Source organism: Leucopleurus acutus (assembly GCF_964270905.1).
Source record: "Leucopleurus acutus genome assembly, chromosome: 8".
Lineage (NCBI taxonomy): Eukaryota > Metazoa > Chordata > Mammalia > Artiodactyla > Delphinidae > Leucopleurus > Leucopleurus acutus.
Window position 1 is genome coordinate 61,255,765 of NC_139151.1, and position 18,689 is coordinate 61,274,453.

An 18,689-nucleotide genomic window follows, 5' to 3' on the forward strand; every position below is an offset into this window, starting at 1 on the left:
TGATGGTGTGGTACAGGCACAGGAAGGCACACAGCTCAGCAGGGCAGACTTTATTAGTGGTATCAGTACAGCAGAGGTGCCATGGAGCAAAGGGGAGGGGACCCATGCCGGGACCGGTCCGCTCCTCTGCCCCTGCAGGGCCCTGCGAAGATGGGGCCTGGCCTAGACCAGTTCCTCCCGCTCCAGTGGAAACGTGGCGGTGGAGAGCCTGGGGCTGGCCTTGCTTCTTGCTCCTCTTCTCCTCCACCCAGTACTGTCCTTCCTTGCAGGATTAGCTCTCCCTCCCAGCCCCTAGGCAGGGAACCCCAGCTACCGGGGAGGGGCAGCTCGGGGGGGCCCTGAAGTCTAAGAATAACCTGTAGGGCCCCTCCCTGCCCCGTGCCCTTGAGTTCCCTGGGGCCCAATGCAAGCAGGTGGAGGGAGCAGAGGGCTTCAGGGCGTGTGCGCCCCCAGCCGTTTGGGCTTAAGGGAGCCCCACAGCGACTGAACGCCCCTGCGGACGGTCCACCCTACACGCCGCGCAACAGACTCAGCTGGGGGTGCCGGGAGGCAGGAGGTGGAGGCCTGGGAGCGGGCATCCAGACACTTCTGGTAGCGGAGCTGCAGAGAGGCGGGGGCGGGGGGGTGGTGGTCACGCTCCAGCCTGCCCCGTGTGGGCCGGGGGCCACCGCTCCACCACCCTACCCGCTTACCATGCACGCAGCCTGCACGGCCTCTGAGAGGCTGGCAGCATTGGGCTCGCACCAGAACATGTGGCAGCAGAAGGAGGCTGGGCCGGCAGCCATGATGAATGCAAACGTGTGGACATCTCTGCCCACGGCCAGGAAGGACAGGAAGCGCACTCGGCACTCCCCCAGCACTGCCTCCGTCTGCGGGGAGGGGAGCCAGTTGGAAAGGAATAGCCCGGCCCTCTTATACTGGGTGCGTCCATCTTACTGACGGCCCTTCCCCTCATTACCGGTCTCCCCTCCCTGGCAAGGCCCCTCCATACCTTCTCCACCCAGGTCTTTACCTGCTGGTGCAAGATGGTGAGGGTGGCAGGGGCCACGCTGACGTGACTTGGGGTCCACTGCTCACGGCTACTGGAGGACAGGACTGATTCCAGGGCCCCATTTATCACATCTACCCCTGAAAGGTAAGGATATGAACATGGCACTGCCAGAGGTGGAGAGAGGATACCCCCGCTGTACGCTAGACTTTCCAGCTCTGCCCAGTCCAGCCCAGGGCCTTTGCTCCATCCCCACTTCACTAGCCTACAGCCCCGGCTGCTGCTGTATCCCTTCCTTGGTACTCTCCTGCTTGGCTTCAGTGACTGGCACTTTTCTAGCCTCTTCCACCTTGAATCCTAAGCTTGGTTTGCTTCACTGACTCTCCTTCTCCAGCCTCCTAAGCAGACTGACCCCCCAAAGCTGTCCTCTCCATACCCTGCTCTCCACATTCAGACATTCCAGCGCTTCACACCACAATCCCTTGCAAATCAGCCCCTATAGGCCAGTCCTATCCAGTCCTCAAGACCCAACCTTCATTTTTGTTTTAAAGATTTCCATTTGAGGAATGTTTACTCTTGTGTCATACCAGTGCTAAGTCATTACAGTGCACTATGTCATCTACAATCTCACAAAAGATCCCTTTATCTCCATTTTATAGATAAGGAAACTGAAGCTGATAGAAATAAGGTAACAAACCTTAGGTCACACTAAGAAATGGGGATCTGAAGGTAAGCATTCTGATTCCAGGGCCTGGGTTCTTAACCAGGCCTTTCCCCTGCCCCTTGCCTATAGTCCTAGTTTCGGAACGAGAGTGCTGTCAAAATCTTAGTTGTGGGCTTCCCTGGTGGCGCAGTGGTTGAGAGTCCGCCTGCCGATGCAGGGGACACGGGTTCGTGCCCCGGTCCGGGAAGATCCCACATGCCGTGGAGCGGCTGGGCCCATGAGCCGTGGCCACTGAGCCTGCACGTCCGGAGGCTGTGCTCCGCAACGGGAGAGGCCCCAGCAGTGAGAGACCCGCGTACCACAAAAAAAAAAAAAAAAAAATCTTACTTGTACTCAGTAATTTCTATGACTTGCTCAAAAGCCAAGGAACGCAAGGTTCCTGGCCTTTAGATCAATCAACTTTCCCTTGTAACAATATCTCCTCTACTTATAACTGCTGCTAAACATTTCCACCCGTGCGCCCCACTTTTGCTTGTACTCAGCAGAGAACCAAGGCAGGAGCACAATGGCATGGTGGGGCAGGGGTTCTGTTCCCTGCACTGCTCGTGAGCTGGCTGTGGCATCTGGGTACCATCGCAGTGAAGAACTTAGGGTGAACGATGCCAACGCAAAAGCACACACCTCTGTGGTCTGCTCTTGGGCCCTCGTGCCCCTTTCAGTGCCTCTGGGCTCCCACCAGGAGCAGAACACATGGACCCTTTGGCCTCCCAAAGGGTCCTCCCTCTTGGCCTTGCTAGCCTTACCTCTGGCTGCATCAAAGCCAAGCTCCTCTCCTAAGCATGAGGGACTCCAAAAACTGGCCTCATCCGATCTGTCAAGCTTCATATTTTACTGCTCCGTGAGCTTCAAACGATTTATGTAGCATTATTAACATCTACTCTTGGTGAATGCCCGGCGAGGCAGATGGGGAATACAAAGTAAGAGAAGAGGATGCCCTTGAAGGATAGACTGTAACTGAGGGGAAAGCCTCTGTCTAGAGGGCCCTTCCCCTCTTGACTGTCTGCGAAACTCCCAATTCTCACGCCTCAGAGTTCACCCAGGGCCCACCTGGGAGGCCTTCCCTGCTGTAGGGCAGAGAGGGTGTTGCTGGGACAACTCTCAGCATATCTTGTAACTGCTGGGAACCCTTTCTCCACACTGGGCTGTGGCCACCTCAAGGACAGAAACCAAGTTTCATTCATGTCTGTGTCCCCAGTCCTAGCACAGGGATTATCTACTGAAGGAATTCCAGATGCTTGAGCAAGTCACCCGTGAGGCAACATGGGCAAATGCACCCAAACCGGTATAACCAAGCAACCCAGGAGCCACAGGAGGGTGACAACACAGGCAGGAGTGGGTGGGCCAGGACAGCCTGCAGAGGGCTCAGGTGTGAATGACATTGATGCCAGTCAATGGAAAAGCTCAAAGATCATGAGTGTAGACCATACATCAAACTGCTTAATAAGCAGATGGAGCTGCGGAGGTGGCACCTGGCCCCAGGATGGGGAGCAGCAGCATGCAGGCGGGGAAAGCAGTGGAACTAGGTGGCCCGGAAAAGTCTATTTGGTAACAGCTCAGGACTGAAACCTACACCCTGACCCAGCCCCAAGCTCCCAATCCCCCTTATATCCTTATTTTTTTGTTGTTTTGGTTTTGGTTTTTTTTTGCGGTACGCGGGCCTCTCACTGCTGTGGCCTCTCCCGTTGCGGAGCACAGGCTCCGGACGCACAGGCTCAGCGGCCATGGCTCACGGGCCCAGCCGCTCCGCGGCATGTGGGATCTTCCCGGACCGGGGCACGAACCCGTATCCCCTGCATCGGCAGGCAGACTCTCAACCACCGTGCCACCAGGGAAGCCCAATGTCCTTACTTTTTCTCCATCTCAGTTGTAGCCTTCTAACATACTATATAATTTACTTATTTTATCTATCCTGAATAGAATGGCAGCTACTTGAAGGCAGGAATCTTGGTCAGTTTTGCTCATTAACACCAAGAACCTAGAGTAGTGCCTGGCACAAATCAGGCACTCAATAGTCATTTGTTGATGAACGAATGATTAATGAGTGAATATCGCAGCTTCAGGAGGGACCAATGTTAAACTCATGGAGGTTAAAAAGGGAGCACAAATAAAGCATGAAGTGGGACTTCCCCAGTGGCGCAGTGGTTAAGAATCCGCCCGCCCATGCAGGGGACACAGTTCAATCCCTGGTCTGGGAAGATCCCACATGCCGCAGAGCAACTAAGCCCGTGCGCCACAACTACTGAGCCTGCGCTCTACAGCCTGCGAGCCACAACCACTGAGCCCACGCACCCCAACTACTGAAGCCCGCGTGCCTAGAGCCCGTGCTCCACAACGAAGAGGAGACCCCGCTCTCCGCAGCTAGAGAAAGCCCGCGCGCAGCAACGAAGACCCAATGCAGCCAAAAATAAATTTTTAAAAATAAATAAATTTATAAAAAAAAACAAAAATAAAGCATGAAGTGAGTTTAGGGACTACTGTGTGAAAGCTGTGGCTTCCATAGCGCAGACCCACTGAGCTGACGGACGGCAGAGGGGCCGGCGAGGGCTACAGACTGTTGCTTTAACGTGGTGAGAACTTATGTGAGTGGCAGGGGGACAGGGGAGCAGGGTAGTAACTGCAAGAGGCATGAAGTTGGGGGTGAGGGAGAGGAGGAAACTAGCACAAAGGTGAAGGGCTCAGCCACACCTCCTTCCTGCTCCCCCAGCAGGACCTTCTCGACTGCGGTGGCAGTGCCACGGAATCCAATCCACTCCTCTCTGCTAATCCAGGCCTTCCTTCAAGCCCCAGCTAAATCCCCACCCTCTCTAAGAAGGTTCCCTCACTGAATGGAAGGTGCTGGTCACTAGTCAGGATGGTCTGAGAGGAAGAGCAGAGAAATGAAGATGACCAGGGTTAGAGTCCTTGGTCTGCCATCTCCTGGGCTATGTCATCTGAGGCATTCTTTCATCTGTGTGTTTGTTTATCCATTCACCCAACACTGTCGAGCTCTTCCTAAGTGTCTTTTGACACGACACCCAAGCATTTCTTCAAGCCGTCTCTTTTTTTCCCCTCTGACCTCACTCCTCCACTGTCCATTAAATGTTGGAGGGGCTCACCGCCAGGCCCAGGCTCGTTTGCCTTCTCGCAGTGGCTGCCCACTTTCCGGGCTCGATCTTCTTCACACTCGTGGCTTTGATTACCTCTCAAACCCAGTGGTGCCCACACTTGTATCTCCAGCCCAGACCCCTCCTCCGTGAATCCAGATGCCAATGTGAGTTTGCCACTCACCTTCCTGAAGGCACATCAGACTCGGGATGCCTGAAAACTGAACTCAAACCTCCAAACCCAAACTGGCCTCTTCCAGTGCTTCCTACCTTTAGAGAATTGCACCACTATCCGGTTAGCTCCGAAAGCCAGGGGTCAGCCTTAGTGCCTCTGCCCCTCACGCCACATCCAACCAATCACCAAGGCCTCTGCTGACTTTAACTGTCTAACCGTCTCTTGAATCCACACACTCCTCTTCAGCCCCAGCACAGTCCAAGATGTTCTCATTACTGGCCACAACTACTGCAAGGTCCTCCTGGGTTCCCCACGTCCCCCTCCCCCTGCTGAGCAGCCTTCTCCACTGGTATAGCCAAGGTGAGTGGCACAAAACTCAAATGATTACGCCTAGCGCGCTCCAGAGAAATCCTCTTATAACTCCCTGCCGCTCCTAGGACGAAGAACAAATCACTGACGTGGCCTACAAGGTCCCGCAGGGCCTGACTGCCGCCGAGATCCCAGCCGCATCTGGCGCGGCTGGCCTTCTCTCAATGCCTTTGAAGTACCAAGGTGCCTCCCGTGATGGGTCCTCACACCGTCCACTCTGCCTGGAGCGACCTTTCCCACTTTACTCCTGCCTCCATGCCACCTGGCCACATTAGATCCTACTCATTTTTTAAATCTCCGTTCAAATGTCACTTTCTCAAGTCTTTTTGGACTCCCTAGCCTAAATGAGGCTCCTCTGTTACACAGTTTCATAGCATCTTGCTACTTTCTTTCAGCGAATGACTCAAATTGTAATTTGACATTTATTTATGTGATTATTTGATTTATTCCTCTTTTTTTCTACTGTAATCTCCTGTAACCGCCATGAAAGCAGGGCTGTGGCCATTGTTCTCCCAGGACCTGGTACATGGTAGGCTTCATAGGTATTTGCTAAGTGAATGAACAAGTGAATAACAGGTACCATAAAAGCACTAGAAACATGAGTGGACCTAACAGTCTCTAGCCTCGGTTTATCTATAAGATGGGTATCATCATAATCCCACCCTCACAGGATCCTAAGAATTAAGTGACATATAAGGGAGTACTTTACAAGCAATAAAGCACGTTGACAAACATGCTCACTGCTTCCTCTCTAGATGCTCACAGCCCACACCCAACCCAGCCCCTGGCTGCTCCAGCGTTTCCAGTCATCGAAGACCCGCCTCCCAGCCTAACCGAAGCTTTTCTGTGGGATTCAGGAGTGGGTCTCCCTACATGCCCGGTTCACTGGTTCACAGTGAGTGAAGGCAGGGTACGGAGTGCAGCTGGGACAGAAGTACAGGAGGTGGGATGCATGTTGAAGGGCAGGGAGACATCAGCATGAGGAAGGTCTGGTAGAAGGGGCACTGGGAGGCAGAGGGTGGGAGCAGAGTTTGGGGATCAAGGAGGTGGTCCCTGCGTGAAAACGGACACACATACCAACAGGCTTAGCAACAGGCACGTTCCCCAGGTAATAGACTTGGAACTTTTGTACCAACTCATTCTTAGGCGCTGGGAATTCCACTGCGGGGAAGAAAGGAGAGGATCCATCATAGCGGCAGACCTTGCTCACTGCCAGTCCCCACCACCAGGGTATAAGCTGGACACTCACCCGGCCAAGGCCCTACCTCCACCCCCTCCCCCTGCCTCCCTTTAACCAAAGTCCCTCCACTTATTTGACCCAAAGAATTGAGCCTCCATTTTTCTATCACTCTGTCCAGTAGCTCATGCCTCTTCTTGGGTCACCCCACCCTTGCCCACAAAGCTGAGGCAGACCTGGCAGGGTTGTGACACTGACCTTGGAAAGGGACATCCACAAGTTTAGAGTGGTCCAGAGAGAGTCCATTTACCAAGCAGCGGGCGTTGCGCCGTTCGGCCATGATCTGCGGAAGGGGAAAGGGGGAGGGGAAGAGCGAGGGAGGGTGTGTTAGGCTTCACAGCCCTGGAGCCCCCCACCCCGCCTCAGTGACCCCACCCACATCCTTGTAGAGCAAAGGTGGCAGCTAGCCCAGGGTGCGGAGGGGGCCGTGCCTTAGAGCAGATCTCATGCAGGCTGGTGGCGATGTTCTTGGCAGGTGCCTCACAGCGAAACACGTGGCACTTGAGCATCTGGGTCAGCTTATCGCGAGCCACGTAGGCAAAGTCCCTGTTGGGGGGAGGGGCACCTCAGCGTCTCCCAGTGCCCTCCAGTGCCGAGCCTCATTCCACCCCACCCACGCCCTCCCCATCCATCGCAGCTCCTCCAGGGCTTCTGCCCTCAGGATGGGGTGCTGCGGGCGCTGCCTCCTGGCCGGAGGATAGACAGGCAAGCATGCCGAGGTCGAGGAGGACGGGCGAGCACAGCGGGCAGGAAGGGGCAGGGCAGAATAGGGGAACTTGGGTGCTTCATGGCGTCTGGTCCAGGTGTGGGAAGAGGAACGGTCAAGGCAAATTAGGCATAGTACCTCTCTCTGGGTCCGGCAGCACAAGAGAGGCAAAGAGCAGAGTTAGGGAGGAGGGCCCCACTCTGACTGCCCGCCCCCCCAGGACCCCTGGCCCTGCTCCCACCTTCCGCTGTCCCGCCCGACGCCCCACACGCGAATGCTGACGATGGGCTGGGCGTGCAGCAGGGCCTGACTGTGCGGCTCCACCAGCTTTAGCGTCTCATCCTCCAGCTGTAGCAGCAGATCCTTTCCCTGCAGGCCCAGGAAGCGGACGCTCAGCGGTGCCCCAACTGGGAAGGTGGCTGAGCTTTGCCACTTCCAGCTTGAGGGAGGGTGAGCCCCAGCTCGAGGGCCCTTGCTTTGGTGTCGGACCAGCCACCCTGCAGCCTCCCTCTAGTAAAGATCCCACCTGTCACCTCTAACGAGACTCCTTTTATCATCCCCATCGCCGTTAAACAACCGTCTCCCAAGGTCCCAACGTGGAGTCACACGTCCATCTCACAGGCTGTCACCTGGCGGGTGTGCACCTCCCTCCCCAGCCCTTGGGGCGGCAGCTGGGCTCTCCCAGCTCTCACAGTTCCCTTCACTTCTCCGTTGCCCGGCCCCCCTGCCAGCTCAGGCCCTCACCTCCCCCCAGCCCCCAGACATGGGGTCGTGCAGATTGTTTTTGTGGTAGGAGAGCTGACGGATGCAATTGTTGACTGCCACACTGCTGCGGCCAGGGGCCAGCTCCTCCTCCGTCATCTCCACCCAGCCAAGGGAGCGCACGGCGAAACACTGCCAGACACAAAACAGGGGGCGGGAGATAGAGGCTCTGAGCTAAAATCGGAAGAGCCCCCAGCCCAGGACGCAAGGAGGTTTGCTGAGACCAGAGGAGTTCCTGACTCAGAACACAGTGGGTGGGAGGGTATAAGACTAAGAGGCTCTACAAACAGGATATAGTTGCAGGAGGGGTGCTGGTCTCAGAGGAGACCCCTGCCAGTCGAGGAAGCGTCTGAGCCAAGCCTGGAACGGCCCCCTGCCAGGCCACGGGACTGGTTGAGTTAAAAACTGAAATGCCTCCCACTCAGACACAGGGGTCTCTGCTGAGACTTCAAGAGCTCAGGACCTGGCAAGCTGTACTGAGACCACAGAGGCCCACAGAACATGACCCAAGGGGCATTCCTGTACACAGGGGGGCCCAACGTGGGAACGGGCATTGGTCTTGAACAAACCTTGATCCCTGGGTTGGCATTCCGTGGGGGCAGCTTCTCCTCCTCTTGGGGCAACGGCTCTGGGCTGGAGGCAGGTGGTAACACTTGGTACAGGCCCCCAAACGGGGAGCTGTCCCAAGGTCCCTTCCAGACAGACCCATCCCACTGTCAGCCCACTGTGTCATGCCTTCCCACTTACCTGAGGCTCTGAGCTGGGAAAGGCAACGTCCCCTCCTCAGGGTCCTTCAGTCCCAAATCCATCGGGGCCTCCTCACTGGGCTCATCCTTGGGAAGGGGAGAGAGGAATCAGGACCAAAATGATGCCCCTTCTCCAGCTCCTCCATTGTGAAGGAGGTCCCCTCACTCACCTTCCAAAATTCTCCATCCTCGAAGCCTTCTCCATGCGTGAAGCCGGTCCAGGTGAGCTAGGAGGGGTGGGAGCCAGGGGTGGGTGGCTCATCTAGCAACAGCAGCGCCACCCTCCCCCCCCGGTCAAAACCATCAGGCCCGCGAGCCTCACCTGGGACTCCTCGCGAGGGCTGCTCCCCTGTGATGGGGAGGCCTGGCCCGGGGGCTCCCACTGAGTGGTCCCTGTTGGGATGTGCCAGTAGTAGGTCCCTGAGGTGTCCTGGACCCTCATCCATCCAGCTGGCAGGTCGGAATCCGTCTCGAAGGCGTTCGGGTTCCAAAAGGAATCTGCTAGGTGGGGGTTCTTGGTGAGGGTCTGCCCACCCAACAAGCAAATCATGGGTGCTATGCCCAGTCCCCTCCCAAGACCCCATGGTGGAGGAAGGGCAGGGGAAGGGCTCCAGCACAAGGTTCCTGCTTCCTCCTAGAGCTTGAAGTCTGGAGTCACAGCATGGGGGGCCCCCAGTGTGAGACGTGACTCAGGTCTCCTCCTGGGCTCTGCTCCTGGCTAACATGGCCAAACAGAGGGAAGGAGGGAGGCAGAGAGAAGGGAAGGAGGTTGAGTGACCCCAAATGACCTCCTGTCATACATATCCGGATCCCAGGTGCACACACTTAGCGGCTCCTGCACACACGGGTGCACACAGACATACAACATATACAAGCCCTACGACATACCTGTGCAGCCACCACAAACCCAAGGGTGTACACACACAGGAGATACCCGCAGACAGCAGGTGTTGCATACGGGTGCACGCGCATGTGCAGGGGCAGACACACACACACCAACTCCAGCCATCCACTGATGCGGCCACCATACACAGAGGAGCGCGCACAGACAGCGATACAGTCCAGCCCCTGCCACATGTGTGTGCAGAGACCACACCCACAATGACCCCAAAACATGTGTGGGTACCACAAAGACACTGAATACACATTCAGGCACACAACATATGTCAGCCTCTGCCACATGTGTGCAGATACCGTAGACACCCACAACCTAACCCTTGCCACACACGAGTGCAGGCGAACATTCCATGCACATGCACACACACCACGCACCTGTGACATAGCCCCTCCTCCCCCGGCAGAGCCACGCCACTCCAGCCCTGCAGCCCAGCTCAGGCCTCTACCACTTCTGTGCTCCCTGCCAGCTCCGCCCCACATCACGCCCGGGGCCCGTGCTGCCCCTCACCTGGGCTACTGTCCTGCAGGACGATGGCCAGGAAGAAGTCCTGGGAGAACATGGCGCTTGTTCCCAGCCCCTCCTGCCTCCACCCTCCCTCCTCACAGCCCCTCCAGCCCAGCCAGCTGGGCTCACAGCCTGGTGCTGGGCTGCAGAGAAAAGCTCATCCCGCCCCCTTCTCACCAGGGCAGAGCGCCTGCCAGGCAAGATCCTCCCCCGCCTGGAGCTCACTAGGGAGGGGCCAGGACCACCAGGTAAGGGGACCCCACTGGGGTGGGGCTGTGGGGTAGGGCTCATGAGACCCCAGCCTTCCCTGCTCACATCTCTTCTTTCTAATCCTGCGTCCCCTCCCCCCAGTCCTGAATCTCCATCCCACCCCAAAGCGGTCACCTCGGTGCCACAGTCAAGCCCAGTCTCAGGGACACCAGGAGGCTCAGCCCTTCAGGAATCCCCCAGCTACCTGGGGCCCTGCAAAGCCTAGAGCTCTCAGTACAAACAGGGTGTGGCTTCAAGGCTCCCAGGGATCCCTCCCCTGCCCAGACCTGCCCAGCAGTTCGAGCGGAGAGTGGGCTTCAGGGGCTGGGCCCCAGCAAGCTTGAGGCTGGGCTTGGGGCTTCCCAGCACCAACCCCCCTCACCTGCCAGGGCCCAGCTAGGCTGCAGCGTCTCCTCGGCAACCGCAGCACCAGGACCGGCTGGGAGCGCCCAGACTGCTGACGTGCTTCCCGTTACCAGGGAAACCAGGAATCCTGACTGGTCCAAGAGGCAGCACTGAGGGACAGGCAGTCCCCAGACCCAGGCTGCTGGGCAAACAGGCACGGAGGGCTGGGAGTGGGCGTGGTTACACCAAGGTGGCTGCAAACCTGATGTGAGAGTCATTGGGGCGAGGTGCCTCACTGCCCTCAGCTTCCAAATGAGGTGGGCCCACAGAGGAGGGGCTCTTCTTGCCCATCCAGCCTCTAGGTACCCATTACTGCCTCTTTCCCCCCCACCCTCCCCTCCCCTCAGGCCCTAGGGAATTAGAATGCCCGCTTTTCCCCAGAGACCCTCCATCGTCTTCAGGGCTCTCCCACCAAACCTTCCAGGAACCCCACACGCAGGGCAGCCGTGCTCTGCAGAGCCACACCTTTCTTCCTGAAGGGTCACAGACCCCTTGAATCTGCGGACCAGTTCACCATCTTCTGACTGAGTCACACACACCAATCCATCTGCCATCCCTGTCAGCCTGCACCTTCCTGCTTCAAAGAGCTTCATCCTTCCGATCTGTCCTGGAGGGGCCGCTCTCCCCCCTTGACCATCTGGGAGGCCCTTCTGGAGCTTGGCACGTCTCCCTCCAAGCACAGCCCCACCCCGGCCTTTGCTTCCACAAGCACGCATTTATTCAGGAATGTACACTTTCACTCCTGCACCAATCCATTCCGGCGCTCCTTCACGCACTCAGAGGTTCTGTATCATTCATTCACCCACGCATGCCTCCCAGGCTAAGCCAGATGTAGTCATTTGCTCAGGAGTCAGGAACGCCCTCCTTTCCCCACCCCCACGCACGCCCGTAGTCCAGACTAGCATCTTCTACCTGGGTCAATGCAGCAGCCTCACGAAGGGTCTCCCTCTTCCTGTTTAGTCTCCTCCAGTCTGAGCTGCAGGCTACATCCCAAATGATTGTTCCAAAATGCTAACCTTCTCTCCAGTTGAATCCTCTAATTGTTTTCTCCTTGCCCTCAGGATAGAACCCAAATTCCTCTACAAGGTTTGTTTGCTGTTATGAGCCCCTAATCGCCTGCCTCTCAGCCTTACCTCTGACCACCCTCCATACCTCTGGTCTCTCTCTCCCTGCCTGGGACACGCCCCTTATCCTCCCTGAGCCCAGCCTCCCTCCCCTCAATCTTGACCTGGCACCAGCCTCTCCTCCTTCCAGCATCAATGTAAAGGTCGCTTCTCAAAACTGACCCACCCCCTCTCCCCGACCATGCACACAGGCAGGGTGCGTGATGTCCCTCCTGCACCTCCCCCACCCCAGGGCCCAAACAACCTGTTTACTTCTGTCTCCACCCTAGACTGTGAGTGCCATTGAGGGCAGGAACATCTGACCCCCGCAGTATGTATTCTTAGCATTTAGGACAAGGCCTAGCAACGAGTATGAACCCAACGCAGTGGGTTCCCAGTATGAACCCAACACAGGTAGGAAAGTTCATTCATTCAACATTCATCATTTGGTCATCATTCATTCATTCATATACGTATGCATGCAATCCACAACTTGGTGGAGATCCTAGGGTGGGAAGGAGAAAATAATGTTTGCTCAATTCTACCACATTCCTACAGGAGCCCAGACCTCCTCTGTGGCCTTCCTGGTCATAGCAACACAGTTACAAAAGAGGCAGTGGCGCAGCCCCTTCTGCTACCCTCAATTAACACAGCGTCCCGCAGAACTTGATCCTTGCCCATCCTCTCGCCACCCCAGCTCGCTTGCTGAGGTCACTGCCCACACCCAGCATACCCTTCCCAGCTCTTCAGCAGTTCTGTCCTCCCACTCCCAGAAAGCTCATAGGAGCAGCCACTACAGTGACCATTCAGGGGCCCCAGAGCAGCCAGGCTCTCCATTATTTGGCCCCAGATTCACATCCCCTAAGGCAGAGGATGCAAATAAGCAACCTGCAGTCTGATGTAAACCTCAGATAGATTTTGTTTGGCCTGCATGGTGCTTTTTTAAAAAACAGACTTGGTTGCTAACATTTAGAAATTGGGATGTTTCACATCAATATCTAGTTTTCAGTTTCCCTTGAAAAGTTACATGAACTGGCTCCATTGAGACTACATTTCCCCCCACCTAACCCTATAAAAACCAGCTGGAGTGGAGTAGTAGCTGTTCCCTGCAAAAGGGACCCAGGCGAGGACCACTGACTGCCGCTAACATCCCCCTAAAGACAGGCAATCAGACTTTGTCTTTGGTAGAATTACTCAATACCACCTGTGAAGTGTTCTTACAAAAACAAAACACAAAGAACCCCTCAAATCTGAATCTGATCAAGGCTCTAGAATTCACTGTCAATTTACAGGAAATCCAGGGAAAGAGGAACATGCTCAACACCACACAGGGAGGGTCTGCAAATCCAGACCACGGAAAGCCCAGGGCAAACAACACAGTGGCTTCAATTAAAACAACAACAACAAAACACCGAGCAAAAATAGAGAGATGGAGGAATAATGTATAGATCAAAAGAAATCTTGACATATTGACTATCAAAAGGTCTGTTCCTGGGCTTCCCTGGTGGCGCAGCGGTTGAGAATCCGCCTGCCGATGCAGGGGGCGCAGGTTTGTGCCCCGGTCTGGGTGGGAAGATCCCACATGCCGCGGAGCGGCTGGGCCCATGAGCCATGGCCGCTGAGCCTGCGCGTCCGGAGCCTGTGCTCCGCAACGGGAGGGGCCACAACAGTGAGGGGCCCGCATACCGCAAAAAAAAAAAAAAAAAAAAAAAAAGGTCTGTTCCTATTTGGATATTGATGCAATGAATCAAAACTTTTTAAAGAGTGGGGAGAACGTTTATCAGACAACTGGGAAATGTAAACATTGACTGGATATTCGATGATATTAAGGAATTATTGCTAAATTTCCGTAGGCATGATATTGATATTGTGGATTTTTTTTCAAAAGAGTTTTATCTTTCAGAAAGGCATGAATGAGTGGGGACTTCCCTGGTGGTCCAGTGGTTAAGACTCCGAGCTTCCACTGCAGGGGGCATGGGTTCGATCACTGGTTGGGGAACTAAGATCTTGCATGCCGCACGGTGCAGACAAAATAAAAAGCATGAGTAAACATTTACGGACGTATTTGCTTCAAAATAACTTAGGCTGGGGCCCAGGAGTAGGTGCGGGTATAGATGTAGAAAGGTTAGCCACGTGTTGCTAATTGTTGAAACTGGGTCATGGGTAAATCAGGCTCGTTATTCTATTATTTTTGTATATGTCTGAAAATGTCCATAGTAAGTTCTTTGAAAGGGGATGACATGCTGCCCTTGGCTCATCTGAACTGCATGCTCCCTGCAAAGGTCCCCCAGTTTGGGGTCTGGGTAAGGTGCCTGCTGCCTGGTGTGGGAGGAGTCTTTCCTGACACTAACATCCAGCCCAGGCTTGTGGCTGCAGCCCATTATCTCTGCCCCTTGCTCCTCAGCTGTCTGCATCTCTATGTGACACTAGCAAATGCAGAGACTCAACTTATTGAAATGGGACACATTTAATGGTCAATCCTGGGAGTCCTAATATCTATCCCCCCCACCCCAACAAAGCATATGTTTATTCTTCCTTTGCTTCCTAACTTTTAGTCAATATCTTATTCCTGACTAAACAGTACTCTTGCAACATCCAGTGTGGTGCTCTGCACACAATACCCCATTCTTTTCCAAATAGACCTCGGTGGGGAGGAGCTGCCTCTAAATAACAGCCCGGAGTGCACCTGGGCTCATCGTGCTGTAGGCATCAGTGACAGCGTAGGGCCAAGAGCTCGGGTCTGCACTTGGACTTGGTTTAGATCTCAGTTCTACTGTGATCTCAGACTGTGTGTGACCCTGGGAAAGGACTAAACCTCTCCAGGCCTCTATTTTGTCACCTGTAGTATGGGCATAAAAAAATAGGATTCCATACGACACAGTGCCAGTACCTGGTAAGTGCCTCATACACAGACCTAGGCCACCATCCACCGGGAGTGTGGGATGGATGGGTCTAGTGCTTGTTCAAGCACTCTCTGAACGTAGGGGCCATGTCCTTCAGGAAAACCTGGGTGTGGCCTGCTGAGGACTGAGGATACAGGCTCTGTGACTCACGCCCAGGCTGGCCCTCTGTATGGAGGGACCCCCCCCCCCCGCCCTCTCGCCCTCTCATATTCCCCACAGCAAGCTCCACAAGGTACCTGTGTCCTCCGGGGAGCCATAGGAGGGGCTGCCCTGGGATAAGGTGGCCCAGCTCGAGTCCTCGTCACTGGCTGCGCTGTTCCGCATGCCAAACAGAAGGCTGGCACTCTTGCTATGCTCTCGGGGGCCGTCTGCGAGGGCCTGGGGCCCAGGGGGCACCTCCGCACTCCCCAGGGGTGCCGGCAGCCCTGGGGGAGAAGACAGGTCGTCCTCGTCTTCCTCCTCGTCCTCGTCATCCTCCTCGGCCTCCCCTGCTGCCTTCTCCTCTCCCTCCTCTGGGCCCTGCTCTCGGGTGCCGATGATCAGGCCGGGTCCTCGGAGCCCTCTGTTGGCCGCATTATGGGCGGAGAGCTCCAGCTCAGAGTACAGGTGCATCAGGCCTTTGGGGCCCAAGGGTGCCATCTCGGGCTCCTGGCTGGCTTCCTCAGCCAGGGTCAAGGTCACGTTGCGATTCTGGTCACGGTGGGCTGTGGCGGCCCGCCGGAGCTGGTTCTGGCCCTCCTTTAGCCACTTGGCATTGGCGGGGCCCGGCTCGGGTCCCCCCCCCTCCCCCATGGCGCTGCGCAGGTCCTTGGGTCCCACGGCCGTGGCCTGCAGCTTGGCGTTGAGCAGCTGGTTGTGGGCAGCGTGCAGGGGCAGGGGCAGGCTCAGCGCGGGGCCTCCGTGGCTGTTGGCATTAATGGCCGACTGGCTCAGGGATGATGGAACAGACATGGCCTTGGCAGATCCTGCAGGCGGGGAGGGGAGACCACGTTGAGCCTCCAGGTCAGGATAGCAGCACCCCTGCTTCTGTCCCAGGCCTGTGCCCTGCACCTCCTCATCTCCCTGCGCTCAGCAGGCCAGCACACACCACTGTGTCCGCTGAGCTATTTTCCCAGGAGAATAACTGGGCTCAACTTCTGTCCGCCATTACTACCACCACCGGCTCAAACCCCACCCCCCCTGACCAGGCCCAGGCCCACAGTCCACCCCATCCCCAAATCCCCAGCGCTGAGCTTGCTGGGATAGCACAGCCAGCCCCTGCTTTGCCCTCACTCCCAACTGCAGAGACTCCACACAATGGCTCTCTGTGCGTCCCCACCCCCAGCTCATCCAACTGGGGCTTGCTGTGCCAGGGGCACAGATGGTGAGGGACTGGCTCGTGTGTTCTGGACACTGGACACTGCCTGCCCCCTTCCTCCTGCCACACCGCTATGCACAGCCCCACCACTGTGAGCTCCCCACGCTCTGTTCCTATCGTCATAAATCGCTGGGTCCAGTCAGCCCCCGAGCCCACCCCATCCTAGAGACCATGAGGACAAGAGAGAATGAGCACAGACCAAGCCCTCAAGGGCAAGGTCCTAGGAAGGCAGGTCATAAAGGAAGGGCCTTCAGCTCCAACTCGTGGTTCCTTTGACCAGTTGAAGCAACATTTTGGTGACTGTTTCGATAAAGTATCTCACCTCGGGTACCAATTCCTCTGCCAGCCCCTATGATGCCCCATGCCTGGGTCACTGCAGGAGTCTTTGATCTGGACCCTCCAGCCCTTCAGGTCTTTGCCCAGATGTCACCTTTTCAGTGAGACCTTCCCCGGATACCCTTTGTAAATCTGCAGGCCTCCGTGGCCCCTCCCAGCAATCCCCAAACTGCCCCCAGCACCCAACACCACCTGACAAGCTAAGTTATTATTTACTTTGTTCAATGATTGTCTGCTCATGACTGTAATTTCGGTTCCATGGTGGTGAGGATTTTGTCTTTCTTGGTTTTTTTTTCAATGTAGTATGCCTAGGGCTTAGCACGGTGCTGGCACAGAGCCAAGAACTCGATAAATATTTGTTGAATCAGTGTAGGAATCTGCCCTCCCACCTGCCCCCGGCCCCATTTCGCATCTCCTCTGCCAGTTTCAGAAAACACACCCTGGTCGCGTTACTGTGTCTCAACCATTGCTCACGATGCCCCAGCAAAACTCCACCTGCCCTTCAGGTGAGGTCTCCTGTCCCACAGTGAAAGTCCACCAGTCCCATCCCCTCGGACCCCCTCCTGCATCCTCAGAAGCGCTTCGTGGATCACCTTCTCCTCCGAGCAGCCAAGCCCAGCACCCTAACAATTGATCTCACCCTCAAAGCCCCATTCCACCCTCCCCATCTCCCTGATCTTCCACTGCTAGGCTTCTCTCCTTCCCTGACCCCACTATATTGTGCTCACTCCCTGGACCCTCCCTGGCCACCCCCTCACAGTTTATTCTCCCTGACCAACCATTATCCGACTGTGTCTCCGTCTGACCCTCTTAGACACTATCCTCCCCTCCCTGATACCCTCACTCAAAGGTCTCTTCCTACCTGACCTCCCCGCAACGTGCAACTCTCCCCTACGGACTGCCCCCCAGGCACACCTTCCCCTCAGACTCCCGCTGCACAGTCCTTTCTCCTCAGTTTCTTACCTGAGCGCTCTCCACCTGCCTGTGTGCCCTGAGTTCTTTCTCTCCTTGAACCCATGGCCCCAGTGTTCTCTGTCTCCACAGCGCAGCTCTCAACCCTGAGCACTGACAGCCCGGAGGTGTTTAGGCTGCCCCGCAAGGCTCTGCCGTCTCTCGGGTGCAGTGCCGGGTCCTGGGGCAGGGGCCGTAGCTCGCCTTTCCATCACTCCTAGCCCCTCAGAGCCTAGCACAATGCTATGCACACATGTGTGAAATAAATGTGAGAAGGTCCCTGTCCACATGTCTGCCTCACGTGTAACCACCTGCTGGTCTGCTCGGTACGGCTCCACCTCGGCAATGAGAAAGCTCGTGGCCACCGGCATAAATGAGAAAGACAGACGGCCCTGTCTCTGCCCAGAACCACAGTAATCTTCCAGAAATGGAAACCAGATTGTGTCACTCTCCAGCTCAAAAAGTCAGATGGCTCAGGACTGCCTTTAGGATAATGTCTGTACTCATTAGCAGATCACCAAGAGCCTCCTCGAGCCAATGCCTATGACCTCTCGGGCCTCCTCCCCGTCCTGCCTCCTTCCCACCTTACACTCCAGCCACAGGAAGTATGGTGGATTCTAGCACACGTCACACTCACACGGCCCTGGCTCTTTGTTTACACTGATCCCTCGGCGTGGAATCCCGTCTCCCCTTGTGAGGACCTCTGCTTATGTTTCACTACTTGGCTCAGTGGTCAAAGCTCCTAAGCAGTAAGTCTTTTCTGTCCAGTCCCCTATCCCCATCCTCACGTGCCCATTCCCTCCCTGGCTCACCATACCCAGTACTGCATTCTGTCCGAACATCTGAGACCCTGTCTCATTCAACTTCGCACCCCATTAGCAAAGAGCGTGTGCTGTGCGTCTGCACAGAGTGGGCCCCTGGTCAGGATGGAGGGGTGAGAGGAACAGGAACTAGGAAGCTCAGAACTAATTGGGGATAGACACTGAGACAGGCTTGTGTGGCCTCATGGGCTGGGGATGGGAGTGTCAGGGAGGGTGCTGGAGAATGATGAAGGGTCCCTGAGCAGGAAGTAGGATGGGGTCCTGGACAGGTGAGGCCTGAGATCTAGGAAAAAAGGGAGGGAGGGAGCTAGCTTAAGCCGATACCCTAGCTCAAAGGCTGTTCCTTTGAGTGGCATCTCGAGGAGTTTCAGG

At 56.0% G+C, this 18,689-nt stretch overlaps 1 protein-coding gene across 2 annotated transcripts; it reads right to left on the bottom strand.

The window, feature by feature from the left end:
- Positions 1-191: 191 nt before the first annotated feature.
- On the bottom strand, positions 192-15,803 carry APBB1 (amyloid beta precursor protein binding family B member 1; the record flags this gene model as incomplete). 2 transcript variants are annotated; one of them, XM_082844127.1, is made up of 13 exons in its annotated part: positions 192-600; positions 693-869; positions 1,013-1,128; positions 6,417-6,500; positions 6,775-6,859; positions 7,008-7,122; positions 7,524-7,651; positions 8,027-8,176; positions 8,614-8,677; positions 8,792-8,877; positions 8,961-9,017; positions 9,113-9,288; positions 15,089-15,803. In XM_082844127.1, 13 exons carry the CDS (start codon positions 15,801-15,803, stop codon positions 433-435), a joined length of 2,121 nt encoding a protein of 706 aa, XP_082700253.1. In that variant the 3' UTR covers positions 192-432. The 2 variants fall into 2 exon arrangements, with proteins under 2 accessions (XP_082700253.1, XP_082700252.1); XM_082844126.1 differs by having other exon boundaries at positions 9,113-9,291.
- Between the last annotated feature and the right edge of the window lie 2,886 nt (positions 15,804-18,689).